Source organism: Peromyscus californicus, unplaced genomic scaffold (genome assembly GCF_007827085.1).
Source record: "Peromyscus californicus insignis strain IS unplaced genomic scaffold, ASM782708v3 Scaffold_6__1_contigs__length_162567912, whole genome shotgun sequence".
Classification (NCBI taxonomy): Eukaryota; Metazoa; Chordata; class Mammalia; order Rodentia; family Cricetidae; genus Peromyscus; species Peromyscus californicus.
The window spans coordinates 105,602,384-105,618,892 of NW_026294584.1; the positions used below are offsets into that span (position 1 = coordinate 105,602,384).

The 16,509-nt window shown below is 51.8% G+C and overlaps 1 protein-coding gene across 5 annotated transcripts in view; it reads left to right on the forward strand.

Moving 5' to 3' along the window:
* Positions 1 to 16,509, forward strand: part of Slc41a3 (solute carrier family 41 member 3) — a 51,281-nt gene that overhangs the window by 17,417 nt on the left and 17,355 nt on the right. For 4 of the 5 annotated variants that reach the window (XM_052721088.1, XM_052721090.1, XM_052721089.1 and 1 more), the window contains 2 exons: positions 6,612 to 6,719; positions 8,047 to 8,118. In XM_052721088.1, coding sequence (XP_052577048.1) covers positions 6,612 to 6,719; positions 8,047 to 8,118 — 180 coding nt within the window. Of the gene's footprint in view, positions 1 to 18; positions 1,677 to 6,611; positions 6,720 to 8,046; positions 8,119 to 16,509 lie in introns of those variants that run through there. The other variant, XM_052721092.1, reaches the window with a different exon arrangement.

Below are 16,509 nucleotides of genomic sequence, written 5' to 3' on the forward strand. Positions count from 1 at the left end.
TGGGCTGATGCATCTGGGATGAAGAAAATCTAGAGCGTGGACAAGGCTCTGGGGTCCAGTTCTAGGCTGCTCTGTGGCTCAGCATCCCAAGCCTGGAAGCTCCTCTGGTAGCACTCACTCTGGTCACTGATCTTCGGTTTCAGCATCTCCAGGGCAGTGCCTGTCGGGCCTGTGCAGGTCCTGGCCCAGGGTACCTCACTCACCTGCACACAGCTTCCCCATGTAGCCTGACCTCTTGGCTTTCAAACATGAGTGTCCCAAGAGACAGGCAGGCCCAGAAACTGCCCCATATGGTGGCAGGAGCTACAGGCTAAGCAGTCTGGACATGTAGGGGTGTCCCACCAGAACCAGGACCAAAATATAGAGCCTGCATGTCTGGCCCTGTGACAGTCTTAAAACTCCCACAGATGAGCAGAAGAGAGTGAAGATGTGGTGAGGATTTCCGGGGCGGACAGATTAGGGGGCAGTTGGTTAGTGAGGAAGTTCTGCCTGGGGAGATAAAGGGGTTTGGACTTGAGCAGGGGGTGAACGATCTGTGAGAGGAGAAGGAAGCAAGGTGCCCCAGAGGGTGGTGCGGTAGGAATGGAACAGAGGGGAGGCCAAGACCCAGAGCTGGACCCTGGGTTAGTGGGGATCAGTCAGACCTTCAGCTTGGGGCCTTTGCTGGTGGAGACCTCAGTTTGTATTCTCTCAGCCCTTAGGCCTGGAAGTGCTCTTCCTGGCCCATGGCATATACAAGGGGTACCTTCAGCACCTCTAGACTCTAATGTGGCTTCCCAGATGGACCCCTCCCCTTCTAGGCCAAGGGTGGGGCTCGGCAGAGCCTGTTCAGACTTGTTAAGCAGAAGCAGCCTTTGGGGGAAAGCAGGGCCACAGTTCCTTTGTGAGCACAGCCTCCGACGGTGACCACGAGCCCCTGGACACTGGCACGGAGCTGACTACAAGTGTCGCTTTCACCTTGCAGTCCCACGGAGTCCTTGACCTTGCAGGATAGAGCCCCCTACGTGGGCCTGGGTGAGTATGCCTGGAGCTGTGGTCTCGGGCCGTTCTTGGCCAAGGCAAAGCAGCCCCTGGCACATGTGCAGAGGGTGGTGCTGACCTCTGCGTGGGTGCTTACCAGGGCCAGGCCTACGTGGGCTCTGTTCCTGCCCAGCCTGGCTAGCGTGGGCTGGACTATTGGACACTGTCAAGGTCGCTGCTGAGGGATAGCGAGCCTCCCTGGCAGGCTGGCAGAGGGAGGTCCCGGCAGATACACGGTGCACTCTAAGGAGAACCTGAGCAGTGGAATGAACAGAAGACACTGGCAGCCTCCCGAATGAGGCTCTGAGCAGGTCTGGCACTGTTTGCTCTGGCCCTCAGCCAAGGGGCTGTCGGGGACCCACTGTGGTGCTTCCTGGAAAGCTTCTGTCTGTGTGGACCTCTGCCGAGGAGAGCCCTGGTGGGCAGGGAGGAGAGGCGTCAGGCTCGAAGGGGGCCCAACCATGGTCGTCACTCAGCTCAGCCTTGAGTTCCGTTTTCAGGGCAAGAAGCTTCGAGGCTTCAGCTGTGAGCTCACCCGCTCCCCTCATGGAGTCCTCCCCGAGTCCGTCCTCACCACCACATGCCAGGTCGCCATACCCATACTGTTGTCGGGCCTGGGCATGATGACAGCTGGCTTGGTGATGAACACTGTCCAAGTACGTACTGGGCTTCAAGGGAGAGGGGGCAGATAGGGTCCAGGGCAGGAGCCAGGGGACTCCCCGTGGGCGGCAGCCCCCAGCTGGGTCTAGTGGCAGCAGTGCCGGTGAGAAGGTACATTGGGCTTCCGGCATCTTAAGGGTGACAGCGATGACGTTTGAAAGCCCTCAGAGGCAGCCTGTGTGAGCGAGCCCACGACAGCCTCCATCTCCTTCCTGCCACTGAGTGTAAGCTTATTGGGCAAGGCTACTACTACTCAGTACAGGAGTCTTTAATGGCTCCCTGCCTCAGTTTCCCCTTTTGTAAAGCAGGAATAATGAGAGCACCTGCCTCTCTGAGTTGTGAGCACCAGGTGCCTGAGTGCATGCCTGCTGGTCTCTGTGGTCTGGGTGATGGACAGAGCTGAATGGACAGACCCACCTCTCCAAGAGTCCCCATGTAGCTCCTTCAGGGTGGACAAAGGTACAGAGCTGGGCATGGGAGTTGCATATGCCCCCAGATCTCCCTGGCAAGGGTGGCAGTCTCCATCTGGCAGGCTTTTTTGGAGGGAGACATCCTCTCCCGCATTTGCAGGCACCCTGAGCCTGTATTGTTGAGTGATTTCCACTGTCTGTTACCTGCAGCATGTGTTACGGAGCTTAAGGGTTGCTTTAGGAAAGCTAGACAAAGTGTCAGTCATGGAGGAAAGATGCCCATCATAAATTATCATGGTTTTGGAAGCTGGAGGTCTGAAATCAAGGTGTTGGCAGGGTTAGTGTGATGATTCAGGAAGGCGATCTCCGTGTGTCTCACGTGTGTGTGTGTGTGTGTGTGTGTGTGTGTGTGTGTGTGTGTGTGTGTGTGTGGTGGCGGTGCTGAGGATAGAATCATGCTAGCCATGCACCATACCACTGGGTTCCACCCCAGCCCCAACGTTGTTGTTTTTAAATCTTCAAAACTACGTTTAATCTTCAACCCCTGTGTGTGTCTCAGGTAGTGTTTCCTGTTCCTCCATGTACCCAGCATTTCCTCCATGATGGACACACAGTGTCTCCTTGGGTACCTGTGTCCAACTTCTTGAGGTTAGAGGGGTGTCAGTAATTCCAGGACACTTGGCCTCTGCTTGTTCACCTCAGAGAATGGAACACCAGGTCTTCAGAATTCTGGGATCAGCCTGTTCCTAGAAAGTTTGTGCAACCTCCTTCCGTGACGTCCTCTGCCCTACCTGAGGCAGCCATGCTAATCCCCAGAGACTGGGCCTTTCCAGACTACATGAGGTCATCTATCCCCAGCCTACCTGTACTCACTCCCTCCTTCCTCAATGCTTCAGTTGCTGTAGGCTCCCAGAAGGCTTGCTTGTCGGTCAGTCAGTGAGGACTAGGTAGCGGGTGGAGGTGGTGCGCAGCCTGTGTGAAGGAGGAGGTGGCTCCTTCCTCCTGCAGGTCAGAGGTCTTGAGAGGGAACAGGACGGGACCATTTGAGTGGGCCTCGGAGGACAATGTGGCTGTTTCCACATTGCATTCTGTGGGAAGGAGCCAGCTCCAGGCGGAGGGCTGATGAGGTCTGGGGACGTACGTGTGGGAGTGTGTGTTTGTGAAGAGAGGGACAGTGGTTGGCTAGCTGAGGGCCTCTGTCCATTCTGCCCAGGAGCTGGAGTTTGCACTGACTCTGTTTCCAGTGAGTGTTGTCTTTGTGTGGCTGGAGCACAGCACGGTCGTGTGCAAACTGGTGCATGCTGCATGGTGAAATACAGACGGAGACACCAGCCTGACTACTGTCTGCTTAGCCATGCTGCCCAGCAGGCCCCCCTCTGACAGCCCATGCCGGTGTTTGGCTGTGCGTGAGGTGTGATGCTGCCAGCCACATTCTTGAATAAGTTTAATGACCCAAGTTGGGTGTATCCTCGGGAGTGGAGTTGGCAGTGCAGGGTCAGAAGCAACTGGGTGATGTGATTACATTTATGTCACAAAGCTCAATCCTGGCAGCAGCGTCAACAATGTGGGGGAGGAGAAAGTAAGGGAGGCGCTCTCCCAGTACCACAGGCCACCACTGCTGATAAACCTCACCCCCACACACAGCCCTACCCCACCCCTGCATCAGGGACAGGTATCTTTATAGTGTTGCTTGAGAGGTTAATAGCAGAATTTAAAAGTTAGGATAACTTGAAGTCAGATTGGAGAGGATAAAGGGTTAAATCCTGGTGGGCAGAACAGGAAGTGAGTGGGCAGGCGCGGGCACAGGCCCAGGGGCATCTGCAGGAGGGGCAGGAGTCTGGAGATGGTGAGCTGAGGTTCCAGTGTGGTCAGTTTGCATCCATAAGGTGGGTGGGGTGCTGGGGATACAGATGAGCCCAGGGCATCTGTCAGCCCAGAGTGCAGGTGGCATTGAGGACATCAAAAGAAGCCTGGAGAAAGTGCCATGCTGGGTGATCAGCGGCATCACCATTACCCCTTTTGTCACCTGACTTAGTCTGTCCAGCGTGCTGTAGAGCACCAGAGGCCAGGCGGTGTGCCCCACAGACGTTGACATTGTCGTGGCTCTGGAGGTTAGAAGTCTGAGATCGGGTGTTGTCATGGTTGGTATCCTAAGCCAGTAATGCCATGTTTTCCCTGTGCCCACATGGTCACCCCTCTCTGTGCATCTTACCCTAATCTCTGTTTGTGAGATACCAGTCTTGTAGGACCTTCTTAACTCAGCCTCTCTCTGGGGACCCTACCTCTAAACATTTATATCTGGAGGTCCTGGGAGTTAGGGCTGCAGTCTATTAATTTGGGGATAGGGATACCTTTTAACTAGTCTCTGTTGACATTGTTCCAGCCTGTCTACCCTCTTGTCCTGTGATTCCTGACATGATCAGTCTTGGCTTATATCTCATGGCCAGGGCTGGGGATATAGTCCAGCATAGAGCACTCTCCTAGCTCATTCAAGGTGCTGGCTTCCATCCCCATCCCCATCAGTTCCGTGGCCAGAATTGTCTCAGTCCTAACCCGAGGTAGCACCACCAGCGAGAGCTAGGACAATGGAATCAAAAGGTGGGCTGGCTGTTGGAAGTAACTCCAGCCTTAAAAGAGGTGTAAAGAGAGAGGAGAGTCCAAAGTGAGAATGGGTCAGGACTTAAAGTGGGACCTCGGTGGAGTCATTAGGGAGACCAGCAGGGAGCTAGGGTAGCAGCATCATGAAGGGCAGAGAGCAAGTCCAGAGTCAGGCTTGTTCTGTATGCACTTCGTCCTTAGGCTGTCCTGCCCAGGGGAGGGGGTAGCAGACAGAGCTAGAAGAGCCCATTCACACATGGCGGGTCACTGAGGCTTCAGGAAGACAGTTCCATGGCCAGCCTGCACTGAGCCATGACATACCACCGAGCTGTGATGGGGAGGCTGGAACTTGGTCAGGAGTTCCTGGGACAGAGAGGGGAGAGCTTAAGGAAGAGGAGGTGTGTTAGTTCTCCTCGTATGTGGTAGAGAGAACGTGCACCAGGCTGTGGGGGAGGCAGAGGAGGGTGGGTGAGGGCTGGAACAGAGAACATGGAAAGGACGGGGTGTGTCAGACAACCCTGGCCGGGGTAGGAGTATGTGTGTGGTGGTGTGTGTGCTACGTGCCCGAGGGGTGCGCAGGGCTGATAGGCAGCTGCTCGCAGGCCTGAGGCCCTGCTGCAGCAAACAGGCAGTAACTGGACTGATAAGGAGGGCCCCTGCAGGTCGGGGGCCTCTGCCTCCAACATAGTTCTTCATCTGAGGGCAGGAAAAAGCTTATGTTTCTTAAAAGACTCATGTCATTTTTATAAAAGATCCAAACAAATGGGTAAATTTTGTCAAATGCAAAAACATTTGCTAGAGGGAATAAAAGTTATGAGTGTGGTAAAATGTTCAGACTTAGTACTAAAAAGCTATGCACATTGAGACCACATTTTGCTCCTACACAGTCAAGAAACTCAGGGATAAGACATGTGGAACCTCTGACTGGTCCTTTCCTCCACGCCCCCAAGAATACTGCTGCCTTGGGGGTGGCTCCTGCTCTCCCCAGAGGTGACATGTTCGTGCACCTTTAACTGCTCTTAGCAGGGGGAAATGAGGACCCAGGCCTCCTGTTCCCTGCAGAAAAGGAAGAATTTATCTTTAGGCCTAGAACCTAGAGCCCTGCAATCTTAAGATCTTAGTCCGTTGAGGTCATACTTAAGTCGGATCTGTGGGTATTTGAGGGGTGGTAGGGAGGTGGTTTCCATCACCACAAATACCTCCTCCCTTTCCCAGCTTTCTTGAAACATCCCAGCTATCCTGCCTTTTCAGTTTTTATTGTTTTTATGTTTGAAGGAGATGCAGGGTCTCCATCAAATTGACTTTTCTGTTTTGGAAAGCTCAGGGCCCATCAGGGTGCTGGGTGGTGACTAAGACCCTGACAAAGTGGCCCACCAGCTAGTTTTGCAGAGTATTTCCAGGCTTCCCAAATTAAGAGAAATAACTCTGAATTGGTGACACATTCCAATTTCTACAAAACTGTTGTTGCATGCAAAATTCCCACGTCACAGTAAACAGCACGTTTTCAGCCTGGGCCAGACTGGACTGGCCTCCATTCTAGTCCTGGAGCTTTCCAGGCCTCTAAGGATGGGAGGCAGGAGGGAGCTTGCTGGAGGCCACTGCTGCTGATTTGATTAATGGTATTTAAAATGTCTTGTTTTCTGTTTCATTTCAAACCATTTAGGCTGGGCATGGGGTGGCACATGCCCTTAATCCCAGCACTCAAGAGGCAGAGGCAGGTGGATCTCTGTGAGTTCCAGGATACCCGGGGCTATGTTGAGAGACCGTGTCTCAAAAAACCAAAAATAAAGTAAAAGCATTTAGGACACGCCTGGGTCTCACAGTTTGATTCACAGGGGTGCAAGGTCATGCTGAGGTTCTCTGCAGACATCTGCAGAGCTGTGCCAACAGTGTGGCCTCACCTGCTTGTTCTTTCTCTCCCAGCACTGGTCAGTGTTCCAGGAGGTTAAAGACCTGCTGACCTTGGTGCCGCCCCTGGTGGGCCTGAAGGGAAACCTGGAGATGACACTGGCGTCTCGACTCTCCACGTCTGTAAGTGACAGCTGCATGTCTCTGGTCACCTGCAGTCTGGGGACAGGATGTTCCCTTCATGTGGCCTCTCTCCGCAGTCCCCACGCACACGGGCTGTTCCGGTCTCTCCTCCCTGCTTTTTATGTCTCCCCTGAGCTGATGAGGGACCAGCACAGTGCCCTGGTGCCTTCATTTCCCCCTCAGCCTCGGTGTCATTTGACTTTCCTGTTCCCCAGAGTCAGCGTGCCGCTGCCTGGACCCCAGGCCACACCCCGCACACATCCACATGAAGGCTTCTGTGTAGGTCGTATGGGTTCAGGGAGGATTCTGGGGAGGGAACAAGGAGGGGGTCTCAGCTGCCCGTTAACCACCTCCACTCTTCAGACCCTCCCTGTCTCCTGTCATGATGACTGTCTACACTTGGCTCTGTAGCCAACCCAGGTCCTGCCTCGGCCAGCTCTTCTTGCCTGTCCCAGGCATCCCCGGGGTGGTTTTCTTTCCTTCCTGGTAATACAGAAGGTTTTCCCCTTTCTCCAATGGCCATTTGGCATCCTGCATGTGAGAAGGGCAGTAGCCAGAAGAAATGCAGTATGTTCAAGGGCCTGAGGAGAGAGTCCCAAAGCTGGTGAAGGACCAGGGATGAAGGCCTGTGATGTCCATTGTTCACTATGGGGTGTCAGCATTTCCAGCTACAATTATAGTGCTGTTTCTCCACGAAAGAGGCCAGAGCAGCCGAAGAGATGGCCTGGTGCTCTTCCAGAGGACCTGGATTTGGTTCCTGGCACCCACGGGGAAGCTTGTAACCATTTGTAACTCAAGTCCCAGGGAATCTGACACCCTCTTCTGGCCTTCACAGGCACTACACATACATGGTGCACAGATGTAACACAGGCAAAACAGCCATACACAGGAAATTAAATAAACAAAACCTGGGGAGAAAAAAAAAGTCCAGGTCAATTCATAAAAGGCAGGGTGTTTTTGAGGCTGGAGACCAAGTTAGCAGCTAAGAGAGCACACTGTTCTTGCAGAGGACCCAGGTTTGGTACCCAGCACCCATTTTGGGCAGTTCACAACTGCCTGTAACTCTGGCTCCAGGGACTCTGACTCCCTCTTCTGGACTCCTTGGGCACCTGCATTCACATGTTCCCATATTCACACACAGACGCACGTATACACATAATTAAAAAGGAAATAAATCTTAAGTGGGAGCAGGTCACTGTCCACAAAGTCAAGTGGCCTAATCCGTTCTGAGTTCTGACTTGTTTCCTGAGAGAGAGGCTGACTATGCCCAGAGGACTGGCTTCTCCAGCCCTGCCACACTGACGCTGCCTTTATCTCTGTGTGCTAGGCCAACACCGGGCAAATCGATGACCGCCAGGAGAGGAACAGAATCATCAGCAGCAACCTTGCTGTGGTTCAGGTGAGTGCTGGAGCATCCATCAATGCCTCGCCTTCCCCTCCCCCATGGGTCTGCAGCCATGGGCCTTTCTGGGTAATAAGGGGGAGGCCATGTGGGCCTTGTCCCTGTACTCTGGACTAAAGTTGGAGGACAGGTATCTATGTGTCCACCCATCTGTCCACTCGACCACATCTGTGGCATAGGGAAGATCATCACAGAGAGCCACCATACCTGCCTGGAGATGCCTTCAGGTCTGTGGTCCCTGCAGCTTCCCCATGACCCGCCTTCTTAGCCAGATCCTTGGGGGATCTGATGTACGCAGCATTTGCCATGCCCTGCGTTTGCTCGTGGCCTCTCTCCCACATTTAAACAAACACCATGTTTTCCCGGGTCACTGGTGTTCCCGGGATGGACACATCAAGTTTGCTTTCTTCCAGCGACCTCACTTAATCTTTCTGGGACCTGAGGGATGCTTCCCGCCTGGAAATCCTGCTCTTGCCGCTTAACCGGCCCTATCTCAGCCTTTGCAAGAGGCCCGCATGCCCCCCTCACACCGTGCCTCCCTCTGCCAGGCCCTCTGTGGACTCCGTTCTATCTACCTAGGCCCTTTTTACAGTTAACTGAAGCCAGGGTACCCAAGGCAGGAACAGATGAGGGCAAGACAGGCTCAGGCAAGAAGGGAGGCTGGGCATGCCGCTGGCTCTGTAGGGACTGTGGTCCAGGGTCTCAGCTTCTCTGGTAGGCAACCCCTGGTAGCACAAGGGATGTGGACTGAGGTCAACTGGGTAGTCCTGGCCAGGGCTGTGTGTCCTCGTCTGTGAGCGACACCTATTCTTCCTTGTCATCCAGGTCAGAACCCTGCCTCTCCCAGAGGCGTCCCCCAAATGTCAAGTTAGAGCTGGTCTCATCATCCCCTCCTTGCGCTCGGCTCTGCTCAAGGCACCAGCCTAGCCCACTGCGGTGGAGGAGTGCTGCCTGTGAGCTTTTCTGACTTAGACTGCTGTGATAAAGACTATGACCAAAAGTAACCTGAGGAAGAAAGGGTTCATTTCATCTTACAGAATATAGTCCATCACTGAGGGAAGTCGGGACACGAACTCAAGGCAGGTGCCTGGAGGCAGGAACTGAAGCAGAGATCATGGAAGAGCACTGCTTACTGGCTTGCCCAGCCTGATTTCTTACACAATCCAGGACCTACCTTCCCAAGCATGGCGCCACCCATAATGGGCTGGGCCCTCCCACGTCAGTCATTAATGAAGAAAATGCCCCCCACAGACTTGGCTACAGGCCACTCTGATGGAGGAGGCGTTTTGTCAGCTGAAAGTCCTGCCTTAATCGCTGTTCCATTGCTGTGAAAAGTCACCATGACCAAGGCAAGAAAGCATGGAATCGGGGGCTTGCACCCTCTCCTTCTCGGGTACAGTGTGTGTACCACCCTTCAGCCCTCTGCCTGCCCACCCTGCCGTCCAGCAGTTTGAGAGGCTTAGTCCATTATCAATACGACAACTGCACACAGGAAGACATGGTGCTGGAGAAGTAGCTGAGAGCTACATCCTGATCCTTAGGTAGAAAGAACTGGGCCTGGCATGGGCCTTTGAAACCCCAAAGCCCATCCCACTCTGCTCCGCCCCGCCCCGCCCCCAGTGGCACACTTCCTCCAACAAGGCCCTAACTCCTAGTCCTTTTAAGATTATCCTATCCTATCCTATCCTATCCTATCCTATCCAAGAGTTGCATTTCCTGGTGACTAAGCATTCAAACATATGAGCCCGTGGGGTCATTCTTATTCAGACCTCCACAGTTCCTTGTGTTGACAAAAACACTAACCAGGTCCCCAGCCCCCAGCTTGCTCTGCTTTGCTTCCGGCTGTGAGGGGAACTGTTTTGCATCCTCCATGATGCCGCCTTGCCACAGGCCCAGAGCAATGGGGTCAACACGCCGTAGGCTGATCCCTCTAAAACACTGAGCCGAAGCAAACCTCCTCCCTTTCTAAGTTGAGTGTCTCAAGGAGTTTGTTATGGCTGATGGAAAGCTAACTACCATTCGGCCATTTCCCAGGGAGGACTGGTCTGTCCCACCTGACCAGGTTGGAAACCAAGTTACCCTCTCCCTCAGAGTCGCATTTGAATCGAGCCCTGTTTCTGCTCCTCCCTCACTGCCGAGGCCAGTAGACCTGTGCCTCTTGCAACTGCTTCTGTCTGTGTGGAAAGCCAGCAGGTGCCTCCTGCTCTTGACTCTGCAGCTCCTCGGTGTAGAGGAGCCCTGCCTCCCTCAGCAGCCCTGCGTCCACTGGAGTGGTCCCCTCTTGCTGCCTTTCCACGTGCAGCGGTCCGTCCTTGAACAGCTCTCCCTGTGCCTGCTGTTCTGAAGCAGATTGAATACTCAGTGTAGTCCAAGCTCTATGCTGCCCCCAGTGCCACCCCTCAGTCCTCTCCCTCTTGAGTGTGTGTGTGTGTGTGTGTGTGTGTGTGTTGTGGTGTGTGTGTGTATGTGGTGTGTGTGTGTGTGGTGTGGTGTGTGTGTGTGGTGTGTGTGTGTGTGGTGTGTATGTGTGGTGTGTGTGTGGTGTGTATGTGTGGTGTGTGTGTGTGTGGTGTGTATGTGTGGTGTGTGTGTGGTGTGTGTGTGGTGTGTGTGTGTGTGTGGTATGTATGTGTGGTTTGTGTGTGTGTGTGGTGTGTATGTGTGGTGTGTGTGTGGTGTGTGTGTGTGTGTGTGTGTGTGTGTGGTGTGTGTGGTGTGTGTGTGTGTGGTGTGTATGTGTGGTGTGTGTGTGTGTGGTATGTGTGGTGTGTGTGTATGTGGTGTGTATGTGTGGTGTGTGTGTGGTGTGTGTGTGGTGTGTGTGTGTGTGGTATGTATGTGTGGTGTGTGTGTGTGTGGTGTGTATGTGTGGTGTGTGTGTGGTGTGTGTGTGTGTGTGTGTGTGGTGTGTGTGTGTGTGTGTGTGTGTGTGTGTGGTGTGTATGTGTGGTGTGTGTGTGGTGTGTGTGTGTGTGTGTGTGTGTGTGTGTGTGTGGTGTGTGTGTGTGTGTGTGTGTGGTGTGTGTGTGTGGTGTGTGTGTGTGTGGTGTGTGGTGTGTGTGTGTGTGTGTGTGTGTGTGTGTGTGTGTGTGTGTGTAGCTCTCCAGCCCTCTCCCTCTTGGTTACAGTGGATGTGCCTCTCACCCTACTATCCCGCTCCATGCCCTCTCTTGCCTTCTGTACCTGGGCTGAGTCTTACGGGCCAGAACCAAGCCTGTGGCTGAGTAGCTGAGAGATTAAAGCAGCATTCAGATCCATAGCAGGAGGTCAGGTGAGGGGGTGTCAAATGCCCAGCACTGGGCATGTGGCTCCAGCCTTTCTAGAACCTTTCCCATAAAGAGCTTCAGGACTTATGAAGCCTTCCTGGGCCTGGCTAGACTTACATTGTAGTTGGATTATTCTTTGGGCCAGTAGCTCACTAATAATGACACAAGACTTCATATTAATTATGAAAGCCCGGCCTATAGCTTAGGCTTGTTCCTAACTAGTTCTCATAACTTAAATTAACCTATTTATATTAATCTACGTTCTATCACATGGCATTACCTCTCTTCCGTCTTGCACCTCCTGTTTCCTCTCTGCATCTCCTATGTGCCTAGATGCCTCCTCCTCTTCCCTATCTCCCCGGAAATCCCGCCTAAACCTCCTGCCTACTTATTGGCCATTCAGCTTGTTATTACACCAGTCACAGCAATACACCTTTACACAATGTACAGATATCCCACCACATTACATGCTGCCTCAAACGTAGCTTACATATGATATGTTTCTCCATTTTAAAAGGACTTTGAGTCACAAGTCATTGGGTAAATTGCAGAGTTGGACTTTTAAAAACCTTCAATGTGTTCTGTCATTTAAATGTGAAACCAAAGGTGACATTTTAGAATAATTTCTAGAGTTTATTTGACAATTTCTCTTATGTGTTCAGTGTACCTTGAGCATGTCCACTCTGTTTTCACCCACACCATCCTGAACACCACCCATACATCCCTCTACCCTTCATGCCCTCCCCGCTCTTTTGTGGTGACCACTGAGTCCAGTCAGTGCTGCCTCCTGGAGCAGTGACTGGTCTTGTTGGCGCGATCTCGGGCCGGTGAACATAGCTCTGCAGTGAGTTCACGAGTGCCGTGCCATGCCCGGAAGAAGGCATTTCACAGCTCTTGTCCCACCCCCTGTTCCGATGCTCTTCTGCCACCTCTTCTGTGACGTTCCCTGAGCCGTGGGGAGGCTGATGTCCATGTCTTGGATAGGGCTGAGCTCTAAACGGTTGTTTATTCTCAGCATGAGACTTTTTAGTCTTTAATTTTATGTAGATGGGCATTTTGTCAGCATGTATGCCTGTGTGCTATGTGTATGCCTGGTACCCATAGAGGCCAGAAGAGGGCATCAGATCCCCTGGGACAGAATTACAAACAATTGTGAACACCTTGAGGGTTGTGGGAATTGAACCTGGGTCCTCTGCAAGAGCTCAAGTGCTTTTAACTGCTCTTAATCATCTCTCTAACCGCTCAGTGTGAAATTGTGTAACTTCTCATGGTATGTGGGGACTCCCCAGAGAGACTGAAGACAGCCACTGAGTACCCTATGCCAGACCCTCACTCCCTTGCTCTGTCTCAGGGGCCATAGCCTTGTAGCTGGAGAGTCTCTCTCAGGGTTCCGCCAAGCCCCGGCAGTCCTGCAGCCCACTTATAAAATAATCACTCAGAAGCTTATATTACTTATAAACTGTATGGCTGTGGCAGGCTTCTTGTTATCTGTTCTTCTATCTTTTTTTTTTTTTTTTTTTTTTGGTTTTTCAAGATAGGGTTTCTCTGTGTAGATTTGCGCCTTGCTGGCCTTGAACTCACAGAGATCCGCCTGCCTCTGCCTCCTGAGTGCTGGAATTAAAGGTGTGCGCCACCACCGCCCGGCCTGTCTGTTCTTCTATCTTAAATTAACCCATTTCTATTAATCTATACCTTGCCACGTGACTCGTGGCTTACCCGTCCTTTGCATCCTGCTCCTCATGGCGGCGGCTGGCAGCGTCTCCTGACTCAGCCTTCCACTTCCCAGAATTCTCCTCTCTCTTTGTCCTGTTCTATACTTCCTGCCTGGCTACTGGCCAATCAGCGTTTTATCTAGCAGTCAATCAGAGCAACACATTCACGACATCCCCAGCATAGCCTCAGTTCTCCCTAGACTTTGTTTTATTTACTAAGTGATGCTGGCATGGCTACATTCTCCTTTCCATTAAGGCTTATTGTCTGTCTGTCTGTCTGTTAGAAGAGTTGGAACTGGAACCCAGAGTCTCACACGAACTGGATCATCACTCTGTTACTGAACCACGTGACCTTCTATACAGTTTTAAGCTTAGATTTTTTTCTCTGGGAAAAAAGAAAAACATTCCACAAAATAATCAGGCTGTTGAATATTGAGTAACGTGTACAAGCAGTAGCATGTGCGTGGCTGCATCCCTGGCTGCTCCGTTACCTTACCAGGATGAAAGTATCCCTCCGGAACTCCCTGTATTCCCTGTCGTCTTTATGTACATGCCCATGGAGACCTCTGACTTACGGACACGGGCTTCTTTTCTGACATCTCATCCTGTGATGACTTAGACTCAGTGAGCAGCATGGCCAAAGCAGTGTGTGAACCACCAGCCACTCCTGTCTATTATAGTTACCCCAACTCTGTTCACATACGCAAATGCTTCTCTGGAAGAGATGCTAGGTCCCCAACCCACTCCAACTCCCATTCTATTTGTACTACCATTAGTGAACGAGGACCAGCTTCCCACGTACTTGTCAGTACGTTTCCCCTTACCACCTTTCAGTGTCAGTCTTACCTAGCGTATAAGTCTGTTTTCCGTCACTGCGACAGAGTGCCTGAGACCTTCCACGTGTGCAGAGGGAAGGTTTGTCTCGGCTCACCGTTTCCTAGATTACTGTTGCTGTTGGGTCCATAGTGGTGCATGATGGAGTAAAGCTGTTTTATGATGTCCGGGAAGTAAATTAGAATGAGAGTACTCTTCCAGTGACCTAAAGATACCCAAGAAACTGCCTCTCAATGGTCCACACACCTTCTTATAGCTGAAGACAAGACTTAAAGCATGGGCCTCTGAGGACGTTCTGAATTCAAGCTAACAGCACAAGGCCTGAAGGATAAAGATCAGGCATTCACTAACCGTATGTGAGCATTTGGGCCGTATCCTTAGTGCCAGACCCTGAGGAACTCCAGCATCCAGTGACATGTTTCCTATCATATTCTACTTAGAATCGTCCTGAAAACTAGGGGAGTCAGTTATTTTCTCCATGACTCCATGGTATCTTTTATCATAGAGGAATCATATAAATTTTATATATAATATACTATATATAGGTGCTTTTTTCAGTACAGTTGAACCACATGCATCTAGGTGAGTGCTCTACTGCCCAGCTGCATCCCTGCTTTTATTTATTTGCTTTATGTTTTGCCCAGGCTGGCTTTGAACTCAGTCTGTGGCCCAGGCAGGCCTTGGTTGCAGGTGTTGTAGGCATGTGTTACCATGTCCAGCTTTGTGCTTTTCTTTATTGGCTTTATGTTGCATTTTTAAAAGAAGGCCTTTGCTGGTCTGAGATCTCTTTAAACATTCATTTTGTTTTTGCTAGGTCTCCCTTGATGTCTTGCTCCTCCTGCCATGGTTCATGTGGGAACAGACATGCACAAATCATGGCAGACTGCAAAACTCTTAAACTGACTGTCATATATCCCCTTATGTCACACCTTGGCGTTTAGTGTTTAAGGGTGTTTGCGGGGTGGGGGGTCCACCTTCTCCTGGTTATAGTCACTCCGTTTCCCTTGCCCTGGATATTTAATATCCGCTCTCTGAAGTCGTGCATCCAGGATATCCCCTCTTCATCCCCTCTTTGCTAGCCTCGTTTTATAGAGCAGTGTCCTGTGCTCACTTTCTGGACTCCCTTCTGGCCTGTGGTCTGAGTCTCTTTCTGGAAGTGCTGCCCTGCTTTTATCTCTCCAGCTTTATATGCATCTTGATTCATATTGTACAGTGTATCTGATACATACTAGGAATTTCCCCGGACCTCCTTCCACTAAAGTGTCTTGGCTCTGCACATGTGGTTACTCATCTCTGTGGCTTTTTGAGTGAGTCATCAGGCACCATGAGAAATCTTGTGGGGCTCTGGCCAGGATCACATTGGTTGTGGGGACTCTGGCTGGGATGACATTACTTATGGGGACTCTAGTTGGGATCACATTGGTTATGGGGACTCTGGCTGGGATGATGTTGGTTAACTTGGGATTCTTGTTGTTATACGCGTTGCACAAGCTTCAGACCTGAGTTCGATCTCCAGAACTGACATAAAAAGCTGGGTGTGGTGCTGTGAACATGAAGTCCCAGCACTGAGGAGGCAGAGACAAGAAGATCCCTAGGGCTTGCTGGCCAGGCAGCCTCACGTGAAAACAGCCCCAGGTCCATGTGTCAAAGAATGAGGGGTGGGGGCCACGAGATGGCTCAGCTGGTAAGAGCACCTGCTGCCAAGCCTGATGACCTGAGTTCAATCCCTGGGACCCACATAGTGAAGGAAAGAACCAACTCCTACATGTTATCCTCTGACCTCCACACAAATATTATAAATAGACAGATAAATAAATAAGTACATACATATATAAATAGATGAAAAACTCAAATAGGGGCCTGTGAGATGACTTAGCAGGTAAAGGTTCCTGCAGCCAAGCCCGAGGATCTGAGTTTGATCCCAGATACCCACATGTGGAGGGAGAGAACTGACTCCAGCCAGTGGCCCTCTCACCTCCACATGTGCCCCCGACCCCTCTCACAAAAAAACCCGCAGTGGACAGCTCCTGAAGAGCAATTCCCAAGAACTTCCCCCTCCGACAAATGCGTATACATGTGCTCACCTGCTTTTCTTGTCCATAGACATCACAGGGCTCCGCCTGTGTTCCTCCATCCTTTGGTAATGGGTACCATTCCACACAGACATTCTGAACTAGGGGTCCTGATGCTGCCTCAGACCTGGGCTCTAGGTGCTGAGGGACTTAGTGGCGCAGAGCCTCGTGCTCCAGAGGCATAGAAGTAGCTGTAATGATGGTGTGAGCTGGGGACAGGACATTTGGGGTGTGAGGCAGGCTATGTGATAATGCTGTGAGCCTGGGAGGCCAGTCAGTGGCTACTATCTGGGTTGTAGAGTATATACCTGAGCCAGCGAGCATGGAGCTCTGAGCCAGAGGCAGGCATCCCTCTAAGACCCTGTTGCCCTCTTGCAGGTGGTATCTCACATGGGACAGAGGTAGACAGGGCGGCTCTCCCTGGAGTCACCTTGGAGGGAAGTGCTGAGGAGAACTGCCAGTATGGTCCAGGGTGAAGGGTATAAGGTAGTGATGAGGGCCTTG